Genomic DNA, 23,951 nt, shown 5'->3' on the forward strand with positions numbered 1-23,951 from the left:
CACATGGGGGTATGTGCGTGCACTGGGGGAGTCCATGTTTGCATACTGAAAGTAGAAGTGGTGGCAGTGAGATCACCTTCCAGGGTGTCATTTGGGATGAGGGCAAATACGTGTGCACTACCGCTGTCTTAGAAAAGTATGTTGTCGCTTTAAGAAACTCACAAGGCTCAAAAGAAATCTTCTAATTGCTAAGATAAGGCTCGGGCCATTCTGGAAAGATCACACAAAGAAAGTGGAGACATTTTGCAACCTGGAAAGGGCAACACAAGCGCAGGCCATTAATTGGAATGGCATTTCCCTAAGAAGATGTCTGGAAATTCTGACTTTGTGACTTATAGCAGGTGGACATGAAGAAGCAAAGCCACTGTAAAGGCCAATTGGGAGACAGACCCAGACGTCTGAGCGTTAGGTAACACCAAGACATAAAAACCAACTCTTAATAACAAAATGTTCTCTGAGCAGAGAACACAAATTTAGAACACTTTGGCAGACAGGGGTTCAAAGAGGGTCCTAGAGGATTCAGAAAGAGCTTGAGGAGGTGTGGGAAGCCTTGAAATTGTATTAAAAATGTGGTGTACATGTGTTATCCATACATTTTAATGGGCTAGTGTATGTGGTGTGGGGGGTGACCACTGCTTTCCTGGGTTCTCAAAGGGGCCAGGGACTCCAGGTTGCCCGAGGACACCATGTATGAAGTATTAGTGACAGGAACCCAGAGCTGGTCCCACAGAGGCTCCATTCTGAGGTCTGATGGCACTTGCCACTGCACTGGACTCCCTTCTGCCAAGTGAGGGGCTTGGTGTAGAGTCTGTAGGGCAAGGATGGGGCCTAAGAGCAGGACTTTTTGCTGGACCGTCTAAGAACATGAATATAGCACATGGACTGATGGGTGCCCAAGAGGTTGACAAAGCCTCTTCTTTGGAAATAAGACACTCTTGGGGGCAGCATGTGGGACTCTGGCCTGTTCCGAGGCAGCTGCACAGAAGTCCGTGAGGGCCTCTAGGTCAGTGTTTCTCCAAGGCAGGCCTGGGGCCCACTGGCAGGTTCTGAATGGATAGAAAAAATCAATGTTCTTGCTTTGCTCTTTACCGGCGAACAAGTTACATTTCCACAGACTTTCATTTTTATGGATGTCTAAGAACTTCTTTTCAAGGTTACTAAATCCTGCTGGAATCTGGTATTTATAGAGCTCTTGGAAACACTGTGGTTTCTACCATTCACACAAAGAGCCGATAGTGGGAATTTACGCAACCTTTGCAAAAGATGCTTTGCCATCAGTCTGCTCTTAAACTGGTTGTAGTTTTCTAGCATCAGTTGTATTTTGGGCTCATCATTTCCCGGAAACCAGGCTTTAAAGAGAGTGTAAGTCAGATACAAAGCATTTCTACCTTTATCATTAAAGTAAAAGCAATCATAACTCTTTTGCTTTTATAACGGATACTTCTCTAGTCATGCAGTGTCTGCGGGTTTGTTCCACGTAGCGAACTTTGACATACTTGGAACGCAGACTTAACTAGGGACATAGAGATTTGTTTACGGTACAAAATCATGTGCACGGTACGTTTCTGGGTGGCCAGTGTATTGTCTGCTCTTCTCCTCCTGATCACTACCTCGTTTTTTCCCCCAAGGAAAGTGGAGGTGAGAAGTAGATACACGGACCACATCATTTCTGGGGTGACTGAATGAACGATAGAGGAAGCAGTGGTTTCTCGGCTGCGGTCCTCTGACCAGTAACATCAGCATCGCCTGCGAGCTCGTTAGAAATGCAGAGTCTCAGGGCTCACCCCAGACCTACTGAATCAGACATTAAAAAGGGGATGATTGTAGCACACACAAAACCTGGAGACACATGGCACTAGAGCTTTGTGGAGTGTGTCTAGGCACCACAGGAGAGCTTGTGAGAAATGCACCATCTTGAGCCCTCTGCGGAGCTGCAGCATCAGAACACGCATGTGGTCGAGATGTATGGGCGCTCTGTACACACACAAGGCTTGAGCACTGCCCAGCCCCGTCCGCCTCACCAGGCCTGCTCCAGCAGCTCTGCTCCCGTTAAGTGAGCAAAGGCAACACACGCTATGGAAACGGAGGCCGGGGGGGGGGGGGCGGTGCGGTTCTCCCTAAATGCTGCTCGACTTTATCTGGGGCTTTCCCTGGGGACTCTGCAACAGACAAGCTCATCTCTCCCGCCCGTCCCACAAATCTCTAAGAAGTGCAATAACTTCACTTAGACAAAGGACCTTCACAGGTGAACTTGAGAGTAGCATCGACTCACCTCTTTTTTACAGATCCCTGAAGCCACCAAACTTGACGGAGCGTCCCCTCTCACGATGGACTTCAGTTTTAGTGCCTTACAGAACAGAGATCTCTTTTAAAGTTTGTTACTGGGCAGTAAGAGAACCGCAGGCCCAACAAATGTGATTTGAAAAAAATTCTTTTAATAAAATAGGAGCCATTTTAGATTACAGTTCCAGGTTCCCACACTGCCCTCTCACTGAAGCTAAGAAATGCAGCTTAATGACAATGTCCCAGCCCGAAGGACCCCATCCTGTCATTTTAACTCATGGGTATCTCAGGGCAGTGATTCCTACACTGGGAGACTGAAAACACGCCCAGGTGCCTTCCTAAACTTGATGACTCAGAATCTCAGAAAGCAGAGTCAGGGTGCCTTTAAACAAGGACCCACGTCGGACGCCCCTGTCACAGTGCACCTGTTTGGGGCTAAGTTACTTTTGCCCCTAAGCTTTCCTGGGTCACCCTGCTTGGTTCTTCCCTTTGGGTCAAAACCCTAGCGCAGCTGGCAGTTCTCCTCCTCCGTGCTGGGACAAGGGATTAAGACAGAAAGCTGGGTCACCTCCCAGAACGGAGACATCTGAACGTCATATGGGAGTGAGGCAAAGCGGGAGTGATTTCCTCCAGAATCTGGAATAAGATGCAACGTGGGAGCCACCTAACTCCGAGGATTGCTTCCAAGTAGCAGAGCGGGAGCACGGGTGTGCCTGCTCCCGCCAGGGGAGTTCAAGGTGCTTTCCCTACAAGGACTCCTCGCTCTTCAGAAGTTCCTCAGGAGGGAGGCAAACAGTATACGCTCCCTCGACAAGAGGGAGCCCCATCTGGGCCTGCTGGCCTCCTGCCTGGAGGCAGCGGCACCCCCTCTTCAGCAGAAGGCTTTGCTCCCGCTCCCACCTGCAGAGAACCCCGCCTACGTGATTACAAAAAATCTCACTCCTGGTTTCCACAGTTATCCTGAGAGAGACTACAGAGCTCCCGCGGGAGTACACAGCCGGGAAACTCTTCACAGGCAGGCCATCTGGTGCGGGTGGGGCTCCCGGCTGCACATCTCGCCGAGGAGGCTCCGGAAGAAAACCCACCTGCCCTATTCTGACAAACTCCGCCTGGCGGGCCTCCTCTTTCTTCCGTGCCGACTTGGGTGACTCTGGTAAGACGTCACTGAAAGACCGTCTATTGAGCATGTTCTAGGAAAGAGAAACAAGTTACGAATTCCAGAAACGGTTGTCGAGTCTCATCCCCTGGCTTCCCTTAACGCACAGACCTATCTGTCCAAATGCTGTTTCAACTCTCTGTGCCCATTCGCTCCCCAAGCCTGCACGGAGCGTCCCTCACGGGCCAGGGCTGGTGCTAGACGCCGGGGGTAGAAGGTGGAGAGCGAGGGTCGCACCTTGACCGAGAGCCCCGGCTTTGGAGTCAAGTACGCCGCAGCTCCGGGGCTTGCTAGCGTCTGGGGTGTGAAGATGGGAGTCACCACCGGGCACAGCTCCAGGGACACTGTTCACATAGAGCCCAGCCCCTACCCTGGAACAAGGCGTCCGGAATTCAAGGTGAACGGTACCCCTGGGGCTGTGCGACGCTGTGGCCCTCGCAGTAACGTTGGGCAAGTGAGTTAATTTCGGAGTCGCAGTGTGTTTGCGTGGCCGATACCCGTCTCCCAGGCGTGTGATGAAGACCACGCGGGCGGGTACGTGCAAGGGGCTGGGCACAGGGCTCGGGCACACGCTCAGTAAACGACAGTTCTCTTCTGGGGTGTAGTCAGAGAATGGGCACGCTCCTTCATCAGCAAGCCCTGACTGGGTGCCTGTTCCTCTGACACACATCAGGGGTGGGGAACACAGTCCCTGTCCTTGCGCAGCACAGCGTGATGGCAGAGACAGAGCGAGGAGCTGATTACGTGGTTGGCACATGGGAGGACGTCTGTGAGGGGGATACACAGACGGTATCTGAGAGTATCTAACAGGGGGGCTTGGCTTCAACGGGGGGCTGGGGAAGGCCTGCATCAGGCATCCATGCTTCAGCTCGGACCTCAGGGGCTGTGTGTCCTCATCTCGACACCCTCTCTGCAACCCTCCCTGACTTTAGGGGAAAAAAAGAATTGACAGGTGAGCGATTATGTCTGGTTCTTTAGCACCCTGGAGTTAGTCTGGCCTAATCCCTGAGAACAGTTAGGGTGAACCGGCCATCCGGAGGTCAAGGGGTACCCTATAAAATGGTGATGCTCACGTTGCCCAAGGGAAAGGATCATATGAGCACCAGCTCATTAAAGATAATTTCATCTCCGCACCTAAGCACCTGAATCCCGCACGCCATTTATTTACAAGCCTCACTGGCAGGGCCTTTTGCTGGAGGTTATGAATGCAAGGGGTCTAGGGAGTCTCCCTGTTTGTTCTGTGCTTCCCTGTGGCAGGTAGCAACCGCTTCCGAACAGCAATGATATCACTCTGCATCAATGAGCCCAGGGAATCCAGTGATCTCTCACTGAGTCTGGAGGCCTCCAAGGAGCCCTGGTGCCCCTCCAGGTAGCACTCCTGGTGCCCCTCCAGGTGGCACTGGGTCCCCCCGGTGCGGAGATACCTCCAGCCTAGGAAGCGTCTGGCACAAGCAAATCTGTAGTAAATGTAAAAGCTTGTTTCAGGTGCTTGAAAATGGGGCTAGCCAGTAAAGCTCCAGAAACCCTCGAAAAGCTCCCAGTGTCTCTCCAAAATCCCCACTCGTGGTTATCCCTCAGCTCTATGGCATGGATAGTGTTGAGTAGTGTCACCAAGGACAGCCACCCCAAAAAAGCACTCTCTAGTGCTCTGGGGATGGTGGTTTGATACTCACGCCCCCCTGCACCTCCATTTCCACAGGCTTGTGATTTCTGCAAATCACTTTCCTGCATCTGGACATTCAGCCCTCTCTTGTGGCAACAATGAAAGAATGACCGTCAGTCCTGTGGCCACGGCCTCAGAGACCAAGGCGACTCTTCGGCTCTTCTAACCAGGATTCATCACTAGGACTTGTGTTCTCAGCTCCAACCCATGAGGAGGAAAGAAGACCACGGACCCAGGGTTACCTTATGCAAATCTGGCATCAAATCCTGGTATAAAGATCGAATCAACATATCCAGAGTACGTCGACGTTTCTGGGCAAATGTTGGGGTTTCCAAAGTGGCTTTTTCACCATTAATTACTAAAATAAATCAAGTTATAAAGGGAGTTACAAAAATTGACTGGCTATCAAAGAATGTTCTTCTCGAAGAAACTCCTCATAGTGAACGCCACCCACTTCCCTAATACTGGTGTTACCATTGGCGCGACCCTTCCTTCATGGAAGAACGCTTAAAAACTCTCTAAATTTCTCTGTACAAACCCATAGTCCATAGGTATGTCTGTCTTACTTTTCCTGTTGGACTGTAAGCTTCCTGAGCAGAGGGTATGTATCTAGTTAGATCGCATACACGCTGAGCCCGCCCCCGGCCACCAATTCTTCCTCCCATCCATCCATCCATCTACCCATTGACTCAACCATCTAAACACGCTCCTCCAACACATGGGCCGAACCACCAGGATGCCATTCCACAGGACTGAATATATATTTGCTACATTTTGTTAAGAGAAGTAACAATTGCCTAACAGAGTACTGGGATTCTTACCCTAGTGGAAGTTTCTTCTGGGAAAGAAAGCTGGTGGTTAGTGGACTAGAGACACTAAGAAGCAGTAAAGTGAAATGTCCAAATCCATGTTCAAGGTTCAAGCACAGAACAGAAAGTGCACACGACGGGGTCTGGAGCTTGAAGTCAAGGCAGTTATGGGTTTGAATCCCAGCAGTGCTGCCACACTCTTAAGTAAATTGTTTGGCTTCTTGGGGTCTCATTTTTAACCCTGTAAAATGGATGTCACCTTGTTTCCTTATAAGGTCACTGTAAGAATTTAAGTGACATAATACATATAAGGAATTAGCACCAAACTGAATAAATATGAACTCTTATTTTTCTCATAGGAAGAGCCAAAGGAAGGACAGTGTTCACTGACTGATAAATGAACTTCTTGGGCTCAGACATTTCCTAGAAAGGATCTGAGAGGTGGGGGCAAGCTGGGCTTGTCTGTGGCAAGACATCTCTTTCAGAATGTAAACTGCATGCATTTAAGGCTTGCCTACTATTTTCTCTAATTCTGTAATTGTGAATTTTTTGTTTGAGGATATTTTCTCCTTAGTACCCTGGTGGGGGGAGGGGCATTTAAAATGACCTGTTGGGCCAAATAAAGGGGGGAAGTTCAAAAGTTTTGTTGAAAACCCATTTCCTGTTATATCTCGGAGTTTCCTGCCTGGCCCCCTTCCTCCCTCCTGCTGCCTCCACTTTGAATTCAACGAGACCCGGCTTCTACCTTTTCTCTCAGTCCATCAACCCCTCCTGGTCCATCCTGGCCCCATGCTCCAACCCTTAACACCCCTCTTTACAGCCCACAGCCTGGGCTCTTCCACGTTATTGACCTGTGCAGGTTTTCGACTGTAGATCAAGCCTTAGCTTCACTCCACCCAAGTGTCCACGGAGCCCCGAGGGGGCTCGTCAAAGTCATTCTGTTGACTGACTCCGTTGAAATCAGCAGATAACACTCATAAGCTGGGTTCTTAGGTTGCTGAGTCATCTTTAACCAGGATTCAATGGCTCTAGGGCCTGCAGCAGCCCCTTCCCTTGCTAGGGGCTCTCTGCAAAGACTGCTTACGTCCTGAGCCCACCCCCACTTCCAAGACCCTCCCCATTTCTAGCTGCTAAAGCTCTCTGTTGTTGTTGTTTCAGGTCTGTTCCTTGCTCTCCACCTGATCCATCCTTTGGACTTGGAACACACGGACCCCCATTTTAAGACACAGACAATTTCACATACAATTTTGGATCTCTGTCTTGTTTGGAAAACTTGGACTATCTGGCAGCACTGGGAACATGCCCCTGAATGGGGATTGCAAGCTGAACTTCCAGCTGTCATAACTAAGGGCTATTCTGGGGAGGGATGTAGCTGAGCTCTTGTGGGTCAGAGGATGGGGGGCATGGAGTCAGGTAGGGTATTATCGGTGGAGCTAAAATGTATGCTTACCAGCTAGTGAAGCCTGGATGGTCAGGTTCTGCACGATCCTATCCATATTCTCTCTGTCCGTCTGTCTTCTCCCTTCCCCATGTCCCCCCACCGCTTGCTAACAACTCCCCTTTCCCTAAGTACACACCCACATAGCCACCCTTTGTCCCACCTGCTTCCAGCTCTCCAAGAAAGACTCAGATACACAAGTAGCTACGGATTCAGAAATGGCCATATCAGAAGCCTGGGCAGCAAAGCAAATTTGAGGCCCTTGTATCGTGAGCAGGTGAGTGCAGATAAACTTCAAGGTGGGTGAGTAGCATGGTCGATACATGGTCGGACTGGGACACAGGAGAAGACCTACATAACACTACCAGAAAACCGAATGTTTCTCATGAAGAATTAACAGAACGCAGAAGGGGATCAACGTTTAAACGGTGAGATTTTTCTTAGACAGCGTCCTGGGAGGATCTGAAGACATGTGTTCTGATATAGAACAAGTTGCAAAAAAATTTCAAAATAGAAACTTACGTTTCACTAGCAAAAAGTCCCTGAATTCCTGGTGGTCTGTAAACACCGGGGGGGATGGCAAGGGGGGGCCAAAGAGTGGTACACTTTCTTCCGAAAATATTTTCAGCCTATGTGGAGAACATTTCAGAATTATTTGGTTTTTATTCAAAGATCAGCAATATTCAGACCTTACATTTGTCCAGTTGCCTATGTGATACGTCAAGAATATTCATTCCATAAGAGGAGTGCCGTCTCTGGGCTGTCAGAGGCTCAGCCACTGTCCGGCTCTCCCAGGAGGGAGAGGAGGGTAGAGGCCAAGTCTTCCTGCATCCTTCACGGTCCAACCTACCAAGCTGTGGGCAAGGTCAGGAACACCAGGGATAATAGCGAAGGCCACCATTGAGCACTCCTTGAACACGAGGCAGCATACTTGGTATTTTAATACATGGTATCAACCTGCCAAGGGAGTAGCATTACCTTTATCCTGTCCTACGGATGAGGCCTGCGACTCTGAGAAGATAAATACTTCTTTCAAAACCAGGAAGTTAGTAAGTGACAGAGCCAGGATTCCAACCCAAATCTATTTGGCTCAAAGTTCACGTTCTTTTCACATCATGATTCCCTTTTAACAGATTAATTTTTGAGAACAGAGGGATACATGGGCCAGGACGTGGCATAGGAAAGGCGGTGCTCTGGTCAAGATCAAACATGGCAAATTTGTGCCTGTTTTAGGGTACAATAAAATTCCAAACTGACCCTGACTCTTGGGTCTACTGCACAGGGCAATACTATATGGAGCAAGTTTTTCCCAAAGAGATGATGGCCTTGAAGAAATTTCTGTTAGGTGAGGACATTCACATCAAATCAATCAACAAATATATTATATCAAGAGTCATTGAATGGATGCTAAATTAACAAGTAAACATGAGAATGAGACAAAGCAACTGAGAGAAAGTCATCACCTACCTGTAATTGTCATTTTGTTGATCATACCTCACTAAGGCAAAAATATCTGTAGTGATGGCTAAGGAAATTAATCAACAACGCCAAAACTCACTGCCAATGGCTTATGCCTTGAAATCCCTTGTACAGAATCATCCTAGACCTGCACTTCTGTGCTCAAGACATCTGTAGTTCTTTGGTGGAAATGGAGCCTTGACTTCTTTTTTTTTTTAAAGATTTTTTTTTTTTTTTTTTTTGGACAGAGAGAGATCACAAGTAGGCAGAGAGGCAGGCAGAGAGAGAGAGAGGAGGAAGCAGGCTCCCCGCTGAGCAGAGAGCCCGATGTGGGACTTGATCCCAGGACCCTGAGATCATGACCCGAGCCGAAGGCAGCGGCCTAACCCACTGAGCCACCCAGGCGCCCTGGAGCCTTGACTTCTTTAAGAGACATCTCAGGAAGACTGAAGTTCGACCTCTGTGTGCTCCTCCTCTGGGGAAAGAGCTTAGTCTCCCAATCGGTCAGGAAAGCAATGTATATACAGCTACTATTCGGCTAAGCAGGCAACCAGGCAAAAAGAGCAATTCCTTTGCTTGGAAATACAAAACATCCCGCTATGAAATCAGACATAGATTTCCTCTCACCCATTTTAAAAATAAAAGCAATTTAAATATTTCCGCCACACACCTTCCCTCTCCTTCTGGCTTTGACAGTGCAGCTGATGGCAGCCTCTCAGCTGAAGGGGATCAACGTTTGTGTCAGGTGCGTGGAGCCTAAAATACCTTGTCCAGCTTTCTTTCTCCTGTTCCTCCTCCTCCCCTGCCAGCTCCCACCCTCAGCTTTCCTTTGCCAGGGCTGAAAGGCCATCAGTCCCTCGAAGTGTTTCCATTCCTGCACTCAGAGGAAAGAACCTGCATGAACTCTCTGTCTCTCCCTTTCCAGAAACAAATGTGTCAAGCCCCAAATCTAAAAGTTACAACTAAAGGAAATTCTAAACATGATGACCGCCTCTCGGTCACTTAAAGGGCCACCTCCCTCGCGCCCCCTGCATGGTACTTGGAGAAAACTTCTATTTTACAAGAACTGCTGCAGGAAAGGGGAAACAGGGGCCGGAAATCCCAGGGAATGGAGGAAGATACCGCTCGATGAGCAGGGACAGGAGCATAAAGCATTATTATTGAAGTGTAGGTGCTTATACAGTTTTTTTACCTGCTTTCCTGGAAGAAATTTGGCCATTCCTCACTTTTAAAGAACTTACGTGCTATATTGTTAGGTTACAATGAATAAGTCAAAGCAGGCAGAGCAATCCATTTCCAGACATGATGGGTCACAATGGTCCTGTCTCCCAACATTTTTACTGGAGTTTCCAGGGAACACGAATATCTAGACCAGAATTTATCCTGAAAATGCCTGATAGCTGCCTTTTATTCACTATGTATATTCTATGGAGACCCCGGGATTGGGTCTCACTGTTGTGGCCTGTGACCCAAAGCAACAAGGCCATGATGGCCTCCATCAGGCTCACCAAGCTCATGTCCTGTGTCTGTCTGACTGAGCTGAGCCTGGACATTACAGAGAAGGTCAGCAGGACTCTGCCAGCGGGATGAGCCAAGCAGGGATTTAAGGAAGCAGAGGGAAAAGCGAGTGAAAATATGATTAATTCCATCATTCCTTAAATTTCAAGAGGTAATGCAGTAGCTATCTCCAGTATTTAGAATCAACAAAGAAACGTTATTTTGGCTTTTTATTTTAACTTGCAAATTTTTATTTAACTAAATTTAGCTGAATTCTAATAACTTCAGTTCCATTCAAATTTTTATTTAAAGCAGATTTCTCCAGAGGGTTCACTACCTGTGATTCTAGGTTATTTACTATTGATGGATGGTAGGTGGTTTCCCTTACTTCATAGACTACCTGAGGAAAGGAAAGAGATTCTAGAAGCCTAGAATTCTCTGAGAATGAATCCATCCATTATAGTGGACGGAGGAAGAGGTGGGCAGAATATAACCCCAAGGGAAAAATCCAGAATAGCGGCTCCAATAATCTAGCGATGCAAAACAACCATGACAAGCAAGTCAACTGTCAGATTAGTTTTGAGGCCGACCAACACCTCACTAAACTCATTCACACAGGTCCAGGATACGTGTAAAGTGGGAGCGGATCATGGAAGGCTTAAAGGCAGGAGAAGGCTCCTCTCCCTCCTGGAACACAATGGTGACGATGTCATTTCCAATGTGGCGCTTCCTCTCCACCTAGATGTAAGCATAAGTAACGTCATCAAGGAGGTCGCTCAAATGTGATAGATTGACAGGGTTAAAACACTAATGCACTATGGCAAACTGCAAAGATCACATAGCCCTACACTTCCGCCATCTTTAACTTCTTGCCTCTCGTGTTTTACCAGCCCGGCATCCAGGTTCTCCTATCCATCTCCTCTGCTCCCTGCCCACTGCTGATCTGCATTTCTCTTGTCTTCCCTTCTGTGGCAGCCTCCTGACTAGCTTCCTTGCCTCCGTTCTCTCCCGTTTTGCTGCTCTGATTGTGTCCACCTTCTCTTCTGCTTCATCTCCTTAGCCTGACGTTCAAGGGCCCCAGACAAGAGGTACTGCATCAGAATTCCCTGGGGAGGGGGCTTCAACATGTATACGTTTATAAAGGCCTTAAGCTAGTTCTGAAACATGTGCTTGGTGAGGACAATGCGCTTACCTAATCTGACCTCAACTGACCTTTCAAAAATGATCTCCTAGACTGTTGTCAGCCAATTTTTCTGTAAACGGCCAGAGAGTAAATATTTTCAGCTTTGCAGGTCATATCGTCAGTTTACAACCAGGAGCTCTGCTATCGTAGTACAAAAGCAGCTGGGTAGGCGTGGCTGTGTTCCAATAACTTTATTTAACAAAATAGGCAGTATGTGAGATTTAGCTCATGCTCTGTGGTTTGCCAACCCCTGTCCTAGACCTTTGCTTAATCGGCCAAACGGAGTGATTCACTGTTCGTGGATTCCCAGCGTGTGCCCTATTAAATACTGTAAGCTCCTGGAGAACAGGATCCCCGCTGATTTGTATTCGACATTACTCTCTTTTTGCAAGTGAGAAATGAAGGTTTAGAGATGTTCTAATAATTTCGATTCAATTTAACTCAGAAAGTCATTATTTTTGGCACTGGCTTCTTGGCCTTGACACCACAAGCACACCCAACAAAAGGAAAAATGAAAAAAAAAAAAAAAAGGAAAAATGAGATAAACTGGGCCACATCAAGACTAAAAGCTTTTGTGCATTTTCCACACCAACGGAGTGGAAAGGCAGCCCACAGAACAGGAGAAAATATTTACAAACCACGTATCTGATAAGGGGTTCTATCCAGAATACATAAAGAACTCCTGGAACTCAACAAGTCAGATAACTTGATTAATAACTTGATTGATAACTTGATTAAAAAATGGGGAAAGGAGTTGAATAAATGTTTCTTGAAAGGTGACGTGATAAACCCAGGAAAAGATGTTCCATATTGCTGACCAAAACTGTAGCGACCATCCATTTCACACCCATTAGGAGAGCTATTCCAAAATAAAACAAAACCAAAGAAAAAACAAAAAGCCTGGGAATAGCAAGTGCTGTCGAGATGTGGAAAAAGTTGAACTGTCACGCACTGCTGCTGGGATCGCAGAATGGGGCGCTGCTGGGGAGAATGGTATAGGCTGACTCCCAAACACAGGATTACCCCATGACCCAGCAATTCCTCTGAGATAAGAAAGGCCACAGGAGGACAGAGTTCAGTATTGGACCCACGAGGTTTAAGGCGTCCAGCCCAGGGGGCCATTGAGAAGAAGGCTGTGCACCTGAGTCTGGACTTCTGGAGGGAGTTCTGGCTGGACATGTACATTTGGGTGTCACTAGCTAATAAAAGCTCTCTAAAGTCCTGAGACCAGGGGAGATCATGAGGCAGGGGTGAATGAGAGTTAGGAGGAGACAAGAGGGCCAAGAACTGGGCCCTGGGCCAGGCAAGGCTCTCCAGGCGCCCAAGTTCACAGAGCTAGCTCTGGCGGGCCTAGAACTGGGCCCAGATGGGCCCCTGAGCCCAGGCTTTCTTCTGGTACTAGATGCTGCCCGCAGGCCCTGGAGCTGGGAGACCAGGAGATGGTGTGGAGGGGGGGAACATCAGGACACATTAGGAGGAAGGTGAGGTCCCAGAGAGGCACATATCAACCTCTCCACTCCCCATTAAGGTTTGGTTCAGCACCAGAGAAGAGGAGCGGATGTCATGGGAATACCAGAGCTTACAAACTGTGAGAACTGGCTTCTTTATGTCAGATTTGGGATACGGCTCAGACTGTTCCACTTGTGTTCTAGATGTTAGGAGGTCAATAAGCACCAAGATTTTATGAGCCAGGCTGCCCCTTGTCTTTTTGTCTATTGCATTGAGCCCCTGAGGTCGAGAGAGAGGCTCATGGTCAAGGGTTCTTTTCTGCTCTGTCCTGACGGGGCACACTAGAGGTTCACTAGCATCCTGCACGTGTCCCTCTGCCCACCTGCATGATCTTCCCGGTGACAGAGACAAGTTTCAAAGTTTTCATTTTCCTCACGTCTACCGATGCTGGGAGGACCCAGGCGCTACCCACGGAGACCATGGTCCACATGGAGATGTTTCACGGCTGACCTTCACATACGGACAGCCCCTCAAAGAGATAAGGTTAAAGTCTTCAGAGTTGGGCAAAGGTTGAGCTGTCACATTCTTTCCTCCTGTCTCTCTGGCTAATGCCCCATCTGTCACGAGGCGTGGGCAATTTTGGCGATTGCACAAGGCCGAAAAGGTCAGAATGAAAGGAGGAGGAAGAGGATTGTAAAACACTTGTGTGGAAGTTCTGTGATATCGCTGTTGAACTGTAACAGGTCAATATAACTCATGATGATGGGGAAGGTCAGCTCAGCTCCTCTTCTGCACGTGATCCTAGGATCCTAAGAGATTCAGCTCCTGCAGGAACTTAGGCAGCGTCAACCACGCCAACGAGCCTTACAGGAAGTGACCTCAGCCGGGAAGCTGTCTTCCTGGGCCGGGGTACTTCCTGTTTCCACCTGACTTTTCCCAGAGGGAGCCCTCTAAAATCAGAACAAGCTTACAACCTCTAGTGGGTCTCCAGCGCCTGTCGGACAAATCCACCAACCACCCAACAGGGCCAGGCCCCAGACCATCCAATAGGGCCAGCTCTCCCTACCCCTCCCTGCCATGTCCCCAAAGCACCTTGACCTCTCATGACTGGAACACTGCATTTTAGTGCTCTGGTCTATGCTGTGCCTTTTCCCCTCTTGCTGAAGTCTTACTGAAATTAAGAATTACAGGTGCTCAGAAAAACAGGCCTTCTTGGCCCATCACAGCCCCTCTCTAGGGTCTTACTTCTCACAGATCTTTGCTGGCCAGCTGTCCACTCATATTGGTGATATTTATTTGTACAGATGCCTTCAATGTTTAAAAAAGGAAGAAGAAGCTAATGAAAAGTTAAGCGGCATGGCAATCCACACCCCAAGATCCTTAAAAAACCAGTAGCATGTATCTTTGTTAGCTCTGAAGTCCCCCACACATTAAAAAATTTTCTCCTGGAAATGGCCCATCTCTGGGGTACGTGAGGAGTGTCTCAGGTAGTTTTCCCCCCAACCTGGCCGAGTGCGTGTAGACACCTGGCGTTAAACTCCTGCGTTAACCTGAAATGTGCCTGCCAGCCATCCCTCAGGGTCTGCTTATTTTATGTCCTGGGGAGTCTCCGACGGAACACCAGGCACATGAGAAGTCACAGAGCGAAGGCAAAACACTTTGAGTCTATAAAACCACACTCACGCAGGCAAATACACGCACAGGTTTACACACGGGCACGTGTGTGCAATGTTATCGCTGCTCCTTTAAGGGGACAACATTGGTGAGGACAGTTCTTCCCAAGGCTCACTGAGAGTACAAATATACAGATTTTGTAAAGAATCTCCCTACGTTGGTACCTGAGGTTCAGCTCATATACTAATACACACAGTTTCTAATGCTATGAAATCAGAGCGATGATGCTTTCTCCACGTTTCGGACGCCATTCGATGCTTTGCGTGTTCTCAAACAGCCTGTGTTCACACGTACCTGCTGTTTGTTCTCTTTGGAATATGGCAACATGGTGGAGACGTGAAACATGATCTCGTGCCCGTGGTATACAGTATAAACTGAATGGGTCCCTGTGGTGTCATCTGTAAGACACAAACACGCGTTTAGTAGGCACAGAGAATTCTGAGACCCTGAGGAAATGGTCTTTATTAGGGGAATACAGCGTACAGTGAAGGTATTCGCTAAAATCATTCTGGATTATCCGCCTGAGCAGAAGCAACAGTAGGGCTCACTCCCCAACTGATACAATGATCCTGCCCACGTGGAGAGCCCTCTTCTCCCCTGCTCTAAGCTTGGTTGCTATCTGATTCACGTACAAGGCTGGGCTAAAAAAGAACGTGCTATAATTCCTCGCCACCCAGTTATTCCCCGTGTACAGGGCCAGATTAACACAAGATGGTGTACAAATAATTATCCTGTCCATAAAACAAAGCAAGTACGCTCACTGGCACACGGTATGGTGGCTGAAAGCACGGGCTCTGGAGTGGGGCAGACCCGGGTTCAAGTTCTCAGCTATGTTCCTTTTGACACGTCACCTCACCTTCTTGCGGCCTCAGTTTCTTAATTTGAGAATGGGGATAAAATCAGTATCTAACGCTTAGGGATGTGTCCAAGATTCTACTTATAAAGTGCTTGGCGGGGTGCCTGGCCATAGAGAGCGTCAGCAGATGGTAGTCGTGACCGTGACAGAGAGGTTGAGTACCGGCCCCAGAACTGGTGACCTCACGAGCCTTGCACATGTTCACCACGTGCTCATGCACCTTGCTGGACCGCTGCCCACACTTTGGCCAGCAAGTTCGGCTCCAAAGTACAACCTCATCCCACCACACGTCTACTTAAAAACTGTTCGTGCCATCCAATTCCATTTACCATAAAATCCAAAATTATACATGTGATCTCCAACACCTTGTGGGATTGCTCCCTCCTCTTCTCTAGTCATAAAGATGTCCTCTTAGTTTCTAGAACATATCAGTCTCTTTCCTGACTCAGGGACTTCACAAATGTTCTCTGGCTTAGAATTCCCTTCTCCCCTCAGGACTCAAATTACTCTTTCTCATCTTCTCTCGGGGAAGCCTTCTCTCATCCCCTAGATTAAACAAAATGCTCCCGTGGCACTCTGTACTTTTTCTTCTCTGTTCCTCCAAGTACTCTGCTAAGGCACTGCATAATTATCTGTTCAATGTCTGTGCTATCCCCTGGACTATAAGATCTCAGAAAGGGAGGGACCACGGTGGTTTATCCATTGCTACGTCCCAGTGCCTTGCACAGCCCTGGCACGCAGAGGCACTCAACAGTAAGCATTCACAGGCAGACCATGGTCTGACACACCGAAGGAACGGGAGGGCTGACTTGGTTTTACAAAACTCAGTGGAGCCCCTAAATGTGTCCAGCAACCCTGTATCAGACTGCGCGTGACGCTCTTCCTACCCTTCCCTGTCCAACCCTTCCCCCAGCTTGGGTATAAGTCCAAACACAGATCAGGCTGGCTGTTAGAAGTTACACAAATGACCACAGAAGAGGTCAGGAGATGAGCTTACTTTTGGTGTCCAGACCGCCGCGGTAGCCTGTCCAGCCCTTTAGGGTGATTTTGTCACCCAGAAGATTTAAAAATTTTTGAAAAGCATCACTTCCAATTTCTGTAGGGAGAGGTAAAGTGGGAAGAAAGTACAGAATCAGCACGTCTTCGTTTTCTAAACATGCACTGAAATCACTTGAATGCGGAGGCTCTAAAGATGTGGGCAGGAGACGAACAGAACAGAGAGGTCACACTTCCTTCCCAGAGACCACTCAGGAGATGGCACAGTTCCCAGGATTCCACGGAAAGGACAACCACGAATCAGACTGACCCACCTTCCCCCGCCACACGGGGATCACCAGGGGTTAGTATTGCAGAAGGAAAACACTGGAACTGCTTCTTTTAATAATGAATAAGTATCTAATGTGAAAGGTTCTAAAGAAAAATGGAAAATGGCACCATTTTATCATTCTCCCAATCATAAAAATTGGAGACCTTCCTTTGCTACTGGAACTTTGACGTAGAACCAAATTCTTCACATTTTCTACTTAGACTCCCTCTCGGGTGCCAGTGCCCAGTACAAGTCTGGTGACCAATAAATATTTGTCAAAGGAGTGAAACTGGGCAACACCTGCCTTATAAAGTTTACTTGGAAATTAATCCTAAAATTTCACAAAACAACTGGCTTTTTCTTTGTATTAAGGACTCCAACTCAACAGATAAGTTCAGTCTGGATTGTCAAAACTGCAACAAGGCAGAACAGGGGCTCAGACAAATTAGGGGACACTTACCATTGCTGAGCATCTCATCGTCCGTGAGCTGCCCGTCTTTGGCAAAGAGAACCCCAAACTTGAAATTCACAGAGCCCTTACAAGGAGACAACAAAAGGTGTTGGATATAAGCTTTATCATACAGTTAGCTGACCGATATTAACAAGATCATTCCTTTATTTCTGTAGGTTTTTTTTTTTAAAAGATTTTATTTATTTATTTGACAGAGAGAAATCACAAGTAGATGGAGAGGCAGGCAGAGAGAGAGAGAGAGGGAAGCAGGCTCCCTGCCGAGCAGAGAGCCCGATGCGGGACTCGATCCCAGGACCCTGAGATCATGACCTGAGCCTAAGGCAGCGGCTTAACCCACTGAGCCACCCAGGCGCCCTTTCTGTAGGTTTTGAGAGCTTACGGTTGAAACTCTCTGCTTTGATGTGAGTTAATTCATTGGTAACTTCATTACTAATGGCTTCTGTAGGATGCTAGGTCCATTCGGGGGCAAACCGCCACTCAGGGAGCCAGCAGGAGCTCACAGGCCTGGTGCCATGTTCGGATCAGTTAACACAGGAGAGCTCGGTGTAATTCAAAACCGAACACAACGATCTTAGGCTGCTTGTGGGCTCTTGGGAATAGACATGGAAAATGGAGACAATTTATTCTAAAAGCTTGTTTTCCCTAGTTCTTAAAGAAGTCACAAAACAGATATGTGGGGGAGGGGGAAGGAAATCAAGAAACAGCTAGTACAAATGTCCAGTGTACTACCCTCGATTTTAAACACAAGATTAAAATCTGACCCCCTGGGGATAATAAATACCAAACGTAAGATGACAGGTTCTGTAGGAGGAGAGACAAAGGAGTCAGGTAGCCCAACGGTACTTTCAGTATTTTTTTCCTTAAACTGGATAACTGGTTTACAGATCTTCATAATATTATTCTCTATTTTTTTTTGTATATCTGAAGTATTTTATAATAAAATAATATCTGAGGTTGGAGAGAATCAACTTTTGCCAGGCCATTTGATGCAGCGCTAGATGGGGGAACTCTTGGTGGTCACTTAAGGGGTAGGCTAGGAACAAAGGTGTTTAAAGCGTTGGCCATTGCGTCATAGGTTGGGCAGGGGGAGTCAAGGCAGAATGCTGGGATTCAGGACAGCGGGGTCTGGGAGAATTAAGACTGAAAATCCTGGGGCCGAAGGCTGTGCTTCTCAGCATTTTTCTGTCCCCAACACAGCTGAGGGACAGACGCACACGCACCAGCGAGCGGTTTTCTATCTAGAATGCGGAAGAGGGAGGAAGGCCCAAGGGGAGTCCTCGCCCGGACCCGCTCCACAGCTCTTCTTTCCAATCACGCAGGCCTCAGCTCAAATGCCCATTTCCAGAGGGGTCTCCCCTGACTTCCCATAGAAAGCCACCCCCCCCCCACTATCACTCTCTGCCACAGCACTTTTTAAATTTTCTTAGCACTATCCATACTCTGTAACTCTTTTTTTTTTTTTTAAGATTTTATTTACTGATTCGAGAGTGTATGTGGGGGGGGGGCTGGGGTGGTGGGAGGAAGGGCAGAGGGGGAGGGAAAGGGACAAGCAGATTCCCGCGGATTCCCGCGGAGCCTGGAGCAGGTTGCTGGGCTTGATTCCAGGACCCTGAGTTCAAGAACTGAACTGAAGCCAAGAGTTTGATGCTTAACAGACTGTGCCACCCAGGTGCCCCCATACTCCGTAGTTCTTTTATTAAATGTGCAATGTGTCTGTCTCTAGCACGAGAACATATATCTTGTGAAGGAGGGATCATATACCTCTTACTTCCCACTGGATCTCCGGTGCCCACCACACAGTGCTGGGTGTCCTGGAGAGGATTCGTAAATATTCACGGAATGATTGTGTGCATGATACCCGAGAGAAGAAGCAGAACTGGTCAGATTCTACTTATTTTTCACAAGCTGCCTCCAAATGATTACCTCCTTCCTCACAGACTTGTTTTTGGCAATTTCTTAGAATTTTATCAGGGGTCTCTATCCACTTGAGGATCCTAAACTTGCCAGCTTTTCCTTCTCTGTTCTGGAAATGATGACAGCAATCACTTGCCTTCAAGACTCCGGCACATCCCTTAAATAGCACACAGTAGTGTGGGCTCTCACAGATGGTCCTCTTAGGATAGCAGTGCAGAGCCCAAGGCCGTGGGTCTCAAACTTGACCGAGTGTCAGAATCACCTGGTAGCCTTCTTAAAATAGATTGCTAAGCTCCACTTCCCGAGTTTCCAATTCAGCACTTCTGGGGTAGGGCCCAAGAATTTGTATTTCTTTTTCTTTCTATTTATTTGGTTTTTTAAAAGTAGGCTCCACCCCCAGCATGGAGCCCATCAAGGGGGTTAGAGAGTAGGACCTGAGATTAAGACCTGAGCCAAGATCAAGAGGTGGGACACTCAACCAACTGAGCCACCCAGGGAGCCCAAGAATTTGTACTTCTGACAAGTTCCCAGGTGAGGCTGATGCTGTTGGTCCAAGGACTCCTCGTGGAGAACCACTGGATTAGAGGAACCAACCAGCAGACTGTGAGGAGGCATGACATCGGGTCCAGCCAAGCTGAGTGCTCAGAAACCAAGGGCATAAAAACTGGGTCAATGGCCAGAGTCATGAGCCAGGGTCCAGCATCCTGTTTGAACCAGAAAGGGCCCCACGGCCCACTGAGTCCACACTGTCATCTTACAGACAGGACACGTGAAGACCAGGGAAGGCTAGCCTGCCCGTGCCTGGCACTAAGTGGACGGTGGAGTGGGAGCCCTAAGTTAGGTCTCTGGACTTCTGACCCAGCGCTCTTCCCAACCCCGCGGCCTGGTCTTCTCAGCACAGTATTGGTTTGAGGGAAGTGGAGAGCTACACCCAGAAATGGGGCCCATCGCCACCTGATCATGGGGGCCAAGCATTCAAGAATTTTTATGGCTCTGTCACTGGCACCCTGCGACCAGGACCCTGGCTGAGGACTCCTCCTGCTTCAGGTGGAGACTCCACAAACACCATCGTTGCAAGGCCTTGTTAGGGACCTGAAATCACCTACATGGTCTCCAGCTAATTTTGTTTCTAGGGCTTTCCAAGTTACGTCATTGGTGAACTCGGAGTGTTCGCCTATCTCCAGAAATCAAGGTGTTATGGAACGTAGTAGATTCCGTATTTTTGGCAGAGATAGTCTTTGGGAGGGAATAGTTTGGTTTGGGGCTACCCGACCACCACAGAGCCGATCTGAACAAACCGCTGAACTTAACATCATTGGCGCCTCAAGAGGCGGGCTGCTCCTTCCAGCACTAGATCTTGGAGGCTGGGAGGGAGCTTTCAAGATCCTAAGCCCAGATCTGGGCCCGTGGAAGGAGGTGACTGGTAGGGGGGATCCATGCAAACTGGTTTTCTCAGGACTTAATACCCTGCCCAGACACTCATCATAGAGATAAGGTCATTTTGTAATTCCTGCTTGGGTGAGACTTTTGATTTTTAAGTTCTAAATGGTCTGAGACAGAAAACAAACCAAAGTGCAGTCATCTCCTTGGGAATTAATAGGAAGCTAGGAATTACATTTCTTTGGAAGAAAGTCAAGTATGTGGGGACTAAGTTCCAGTAATTCCAGAGGGACCGAGAGATGATGGCCTGATTCAAAAGTGGACACCCCAGTTCTTCGCTACTCTTGTTCTGGCAATGCCTTGGTATTTTTCTTACTCGCATGTTCCTGCACTTCTTTCTCTAGTGCGACCTGGTGTACCATGATCTCTCCTGCGGGGCCTCTCTCTGCAGTGGGCACCAAAAATGTAGGTTTCAGGACACCGACGACAATTTACCAAATCGCCACCACTTCAGGGATATCACTCGTGCTGCTTATTAATTTTTTTTCTGTGCTCATCTTTGCAGTTGGTAGTTTATTAGCATAATTGGATGGAATGAGGATGAATGCTCTGAGCTGAGAAGCCAGCAGAAGAGCCTCGGCCACATCCTCAGGGAAACGCTGAGAGATGACCGCTGCTCACACCTCCTTGAACGCACTATAAGAAGGGCTCTTTAAAAAAAAAAAAAAAATATATATATATATATATATATATATTTAATTTTAGAGAGAGAGAAAGTGAGCAGAGTTGGGGGTGCGCAGCAGAGGGAGAGAGAATCTCAAGCAGGTTCTGCATTTGGCGCGGAGTGCGACGCAGAGCTCGATCCCAGGACCCTGAGACCATGACCTGAGCTGAAACCGAGTTGGACACTTAACTGACTGAGCCACCCACATGCCCCAGCGTGTTTCTGTATTTTTCAAATGTTTGCCAGAAATGTGTCTTACTTTCATTTTTTGCCTTCTATAAATCATACACGGAGTTCATGAATTCTGTCGTCACAAGTGTGATTCATCTGTGGATAATATGTAGATAAAAGTGGACACATCTCTTTGTTGGCGCTCGGCGGCAGCCCCCACTACGCCCCCACTGCCTTGCACAAAGTAACCCCTGCCAACAAACTGGGGCACATTATTTTGGCTCCTTCGCACGTATATCGACGCGTTCAGGAATCAGCTGTGATGTCACTGCCTCAGATAAACCTACTCTGTTCCATGCCAAAAACCTACTCCTTCCCCCGTATCGCCTACTTTGGTTTTTTTCCCTCACAGCTCTTGGGGCCATCACGTTACTGTGTTCACATCTACTCAGTTGTGTCATTGGTCTTACCTCACTGGACTGGAAGCTCCATGAAGGGACCTTGTTTCGCTCGTTAGTGTATTCCCAACGGCACAAACAGCGCATGGGACACACATGGTAGGAGCTCGGGAAATACTTGTTGAATCAATGAAGGAATGAGCAAATGACTGAATATACCTACACGTTTGTTTATAAAAACAACTGGGAATATACTGTGGGTACTGCCCTGGGAATTGCTACCTGCCCACCACCCCCGTAAGTACTGTTGTGGGAAACTTTCTGTGCCAGTAAATAAAGGTTCGCCTCATTCTTTATAATGGCATCATTATTTTTCACACTTTACTCAATCAATACATAATCCACTTATTCAACCACCAAATACTGACTGTGTCTTCTCTCTCCACTGCTCTAGGATCTAGGGATACTGCCAGGAGGAAACTGAATAAGCCCCCCCCACCACCCCACTCTCACGCTACTCACATTCTTGGGGGCAGGCACCAGATACACAGCTAGTCAATGAAAACACGTGTCAAAAAGAAACACAAAACAGTGTGAAGGGCAGAGGGCGAGAGGCGGGGTGTGCTACCCTAGACAGAGTGGTCAAGGACAGCCTCTCCAAGCAGAGACCCTGGTATCAAGGAAAAGGTACGACCCTGAGGAGGTCTGGGGAGGTACATCCTAAGTGGGTAGGAACAGGGGGCTCTTCCCAAGCAGGTGAAGGAATAGCACATCAATGTGGTTCGTGAGGAGAAGACAGGAGAGGCAGCATGGGGGTGTCATACAGGCCCCCGGGGGGGCCCCAGTCAGGACTTGGGACTCTATTTGGAGTGCATTGAGAAGCCATGACAGCCTGCAACATAGAGGTGACCTGACTTGACATTTGAAAGGACCCTTGGGCTGTTACATGAGAAACAGAACAGAGTGGAAGCAGAAAGCTGGAGATCATACGGTGTAGGCCAGAGACGATGGCGCAGCGTCAAGAGATGAGAGCAGTCGTGGTGGAAACCTCGAGAAACATTTGAATTAGGAGTATATTTTGAAGAAATCGTCACAGGATGTGCCGAAGGATTAGGTGCGAAAGAAAGAGGGGTGTTAAGGATTTTTCCAAGTTTGGCTGGAGCAACTGGACGGATGGTATGACCATGTACCGAGAGGCATGATACGCAAAAACTGCGATTTACTGGGATTTAATCAAATGCCTTTGATAGCATTTTTAAAAAATTATTTCCCTATGTTCGTTATGTCCTCAGAAAACCCAATAGTGGAAAAACAAGGGATGGAGACGTGTAAATAAATATGGTGTCCATAATCAGATGCGCTAATAAAGCACAAATGCCCTCTCGATTTGACTTAATGAAAATGAAAACCCCATTACTTGCCCTGATCATGAGGCTAAACTCTGATTATTTCCAAGCAGATTTAAGTAGCTTGTTTTTATATCTTTATAGGTGGCTGCATAGGAGGTCCTGAAATATACCTTGAAAAAACATGTCGACAAAGACTTTGAGTGACAGTAAGCTCAGTGAGCAAATCCATGTAGAGATTTGACTGAAAGAAAAGGTCATGGTCGGGGTGAAGGGAGAAGCACATTTACAAACACAGAGGCAGAAGGTAGCAGGAATGTAAAACTTCTCATAAAATTCCTTACCTCTTGTTCTTCAAGGACCAGCAAGTCCTGTCAAACCAAATTTTGAAAGTTATATCCATGCTTAACAGTGATGATTCTATTTTGACTTTCTGTGAAAGCCAAGCTCCCGTGGATACCGCTTCCCACCCCACCCCCCCAGAGGTGTGGAAAATATTCCAGTTTAGTTGTACGTATTTTTGTCAACTACCTGGTCATCTGGGAGAGTCACATTAGAGCACAACTCTCGGAAAACAAAGACGAACTATAGCAACCGGAAGAAACCCACAGACACCCAGATTTCCCGATCTATTTAAAGCTAGCTTCTCACAGGTTGCTTCTGGAAAGATTTTGGCCAGGAAAAATGTAAGTATGATATAGCAGCCAGAAGCAGACGAATAACATTTTTAAATAGCACCAGCCATCTTCCTGCTTGGTGGAAAGATGCCTTCTT

General features: G+C 47.7%; 1 protein-coding gene across 10 annotated transcripts in view; it reads right to left on the minus strand.

Annotated features, from left to right (window-relative positions):
• The window catches only part of GARNL3 (GTPase activating Rap/RanGAP domain like 3), a 145,032-nt gene that overhangs the window by 31,282 nt on the left and 89,799 nt on the right, over nucleotides 1-23,951 (minus strand). For all 10 annotated transcript variants that reach the window (XM_032308484.1, XM_032308485.1, XM_032308486.1 and 7 more), the window contains 10 exons: nucleotides 23,522-23,548; nucleotides 17,233-17,308; nucleotides 16,464-16,562; nucleotides 14,905-15,008; nucleotides 10,934-11,042; nucleotides 8,817-8,862; nucleotides 7,872-7,978; nucleotides 5,345-5,460; nucleotides 3,369-3,473; nucleotides 2,273-2,347 (listed from right to left, as the gene is read on the minus strand). In XM_032308484.1, the coding sequence (XP_032164375.1) occupies nucleotides 2,273-2,347; nucleotides 3,369-3,473; nucleotides 5,345-5,460; nucleotides 7,872-7,978; nucleotides 8,817-8,862; nucleotides 10,934-11,042; nucleotides 14,905-15,008; nucleotides 16,464-16,562; nucleotides 17,233-17,308; nucleotides 23,522-23,548 (864 nt within the window). The remainder of the gene's footprint in view (nucleotides 1-2,272; nucleotides 2,348-3,368; nucleotides 3,474-5,344; nucleotides 5,461-7,871; nucleotides 7,979-8,816; nucleotides 8,863-10,933; nucleotides 11,043-14,904; nucleotides 15,009-16,463; nucleotides 16,563-17,232; nucleotides 17,309-23,521; nucleotides 23,549-23,951) is intronic.

Source organism: Mustela erminea, chromosome 12, assembly GCF_009829155.1.
Source record: "Mustela erminea isolate mMusErm1 chromosome 12, mMusErm1.Pri, whole genome shotgun sequence".
Taxonomy (NCBI): domain Eukaryota; kingdom Metazoa; phylum Chordata; class Mammalia; order Carnivora; family Mustelidae; genus Mustela; species Mustela erminea.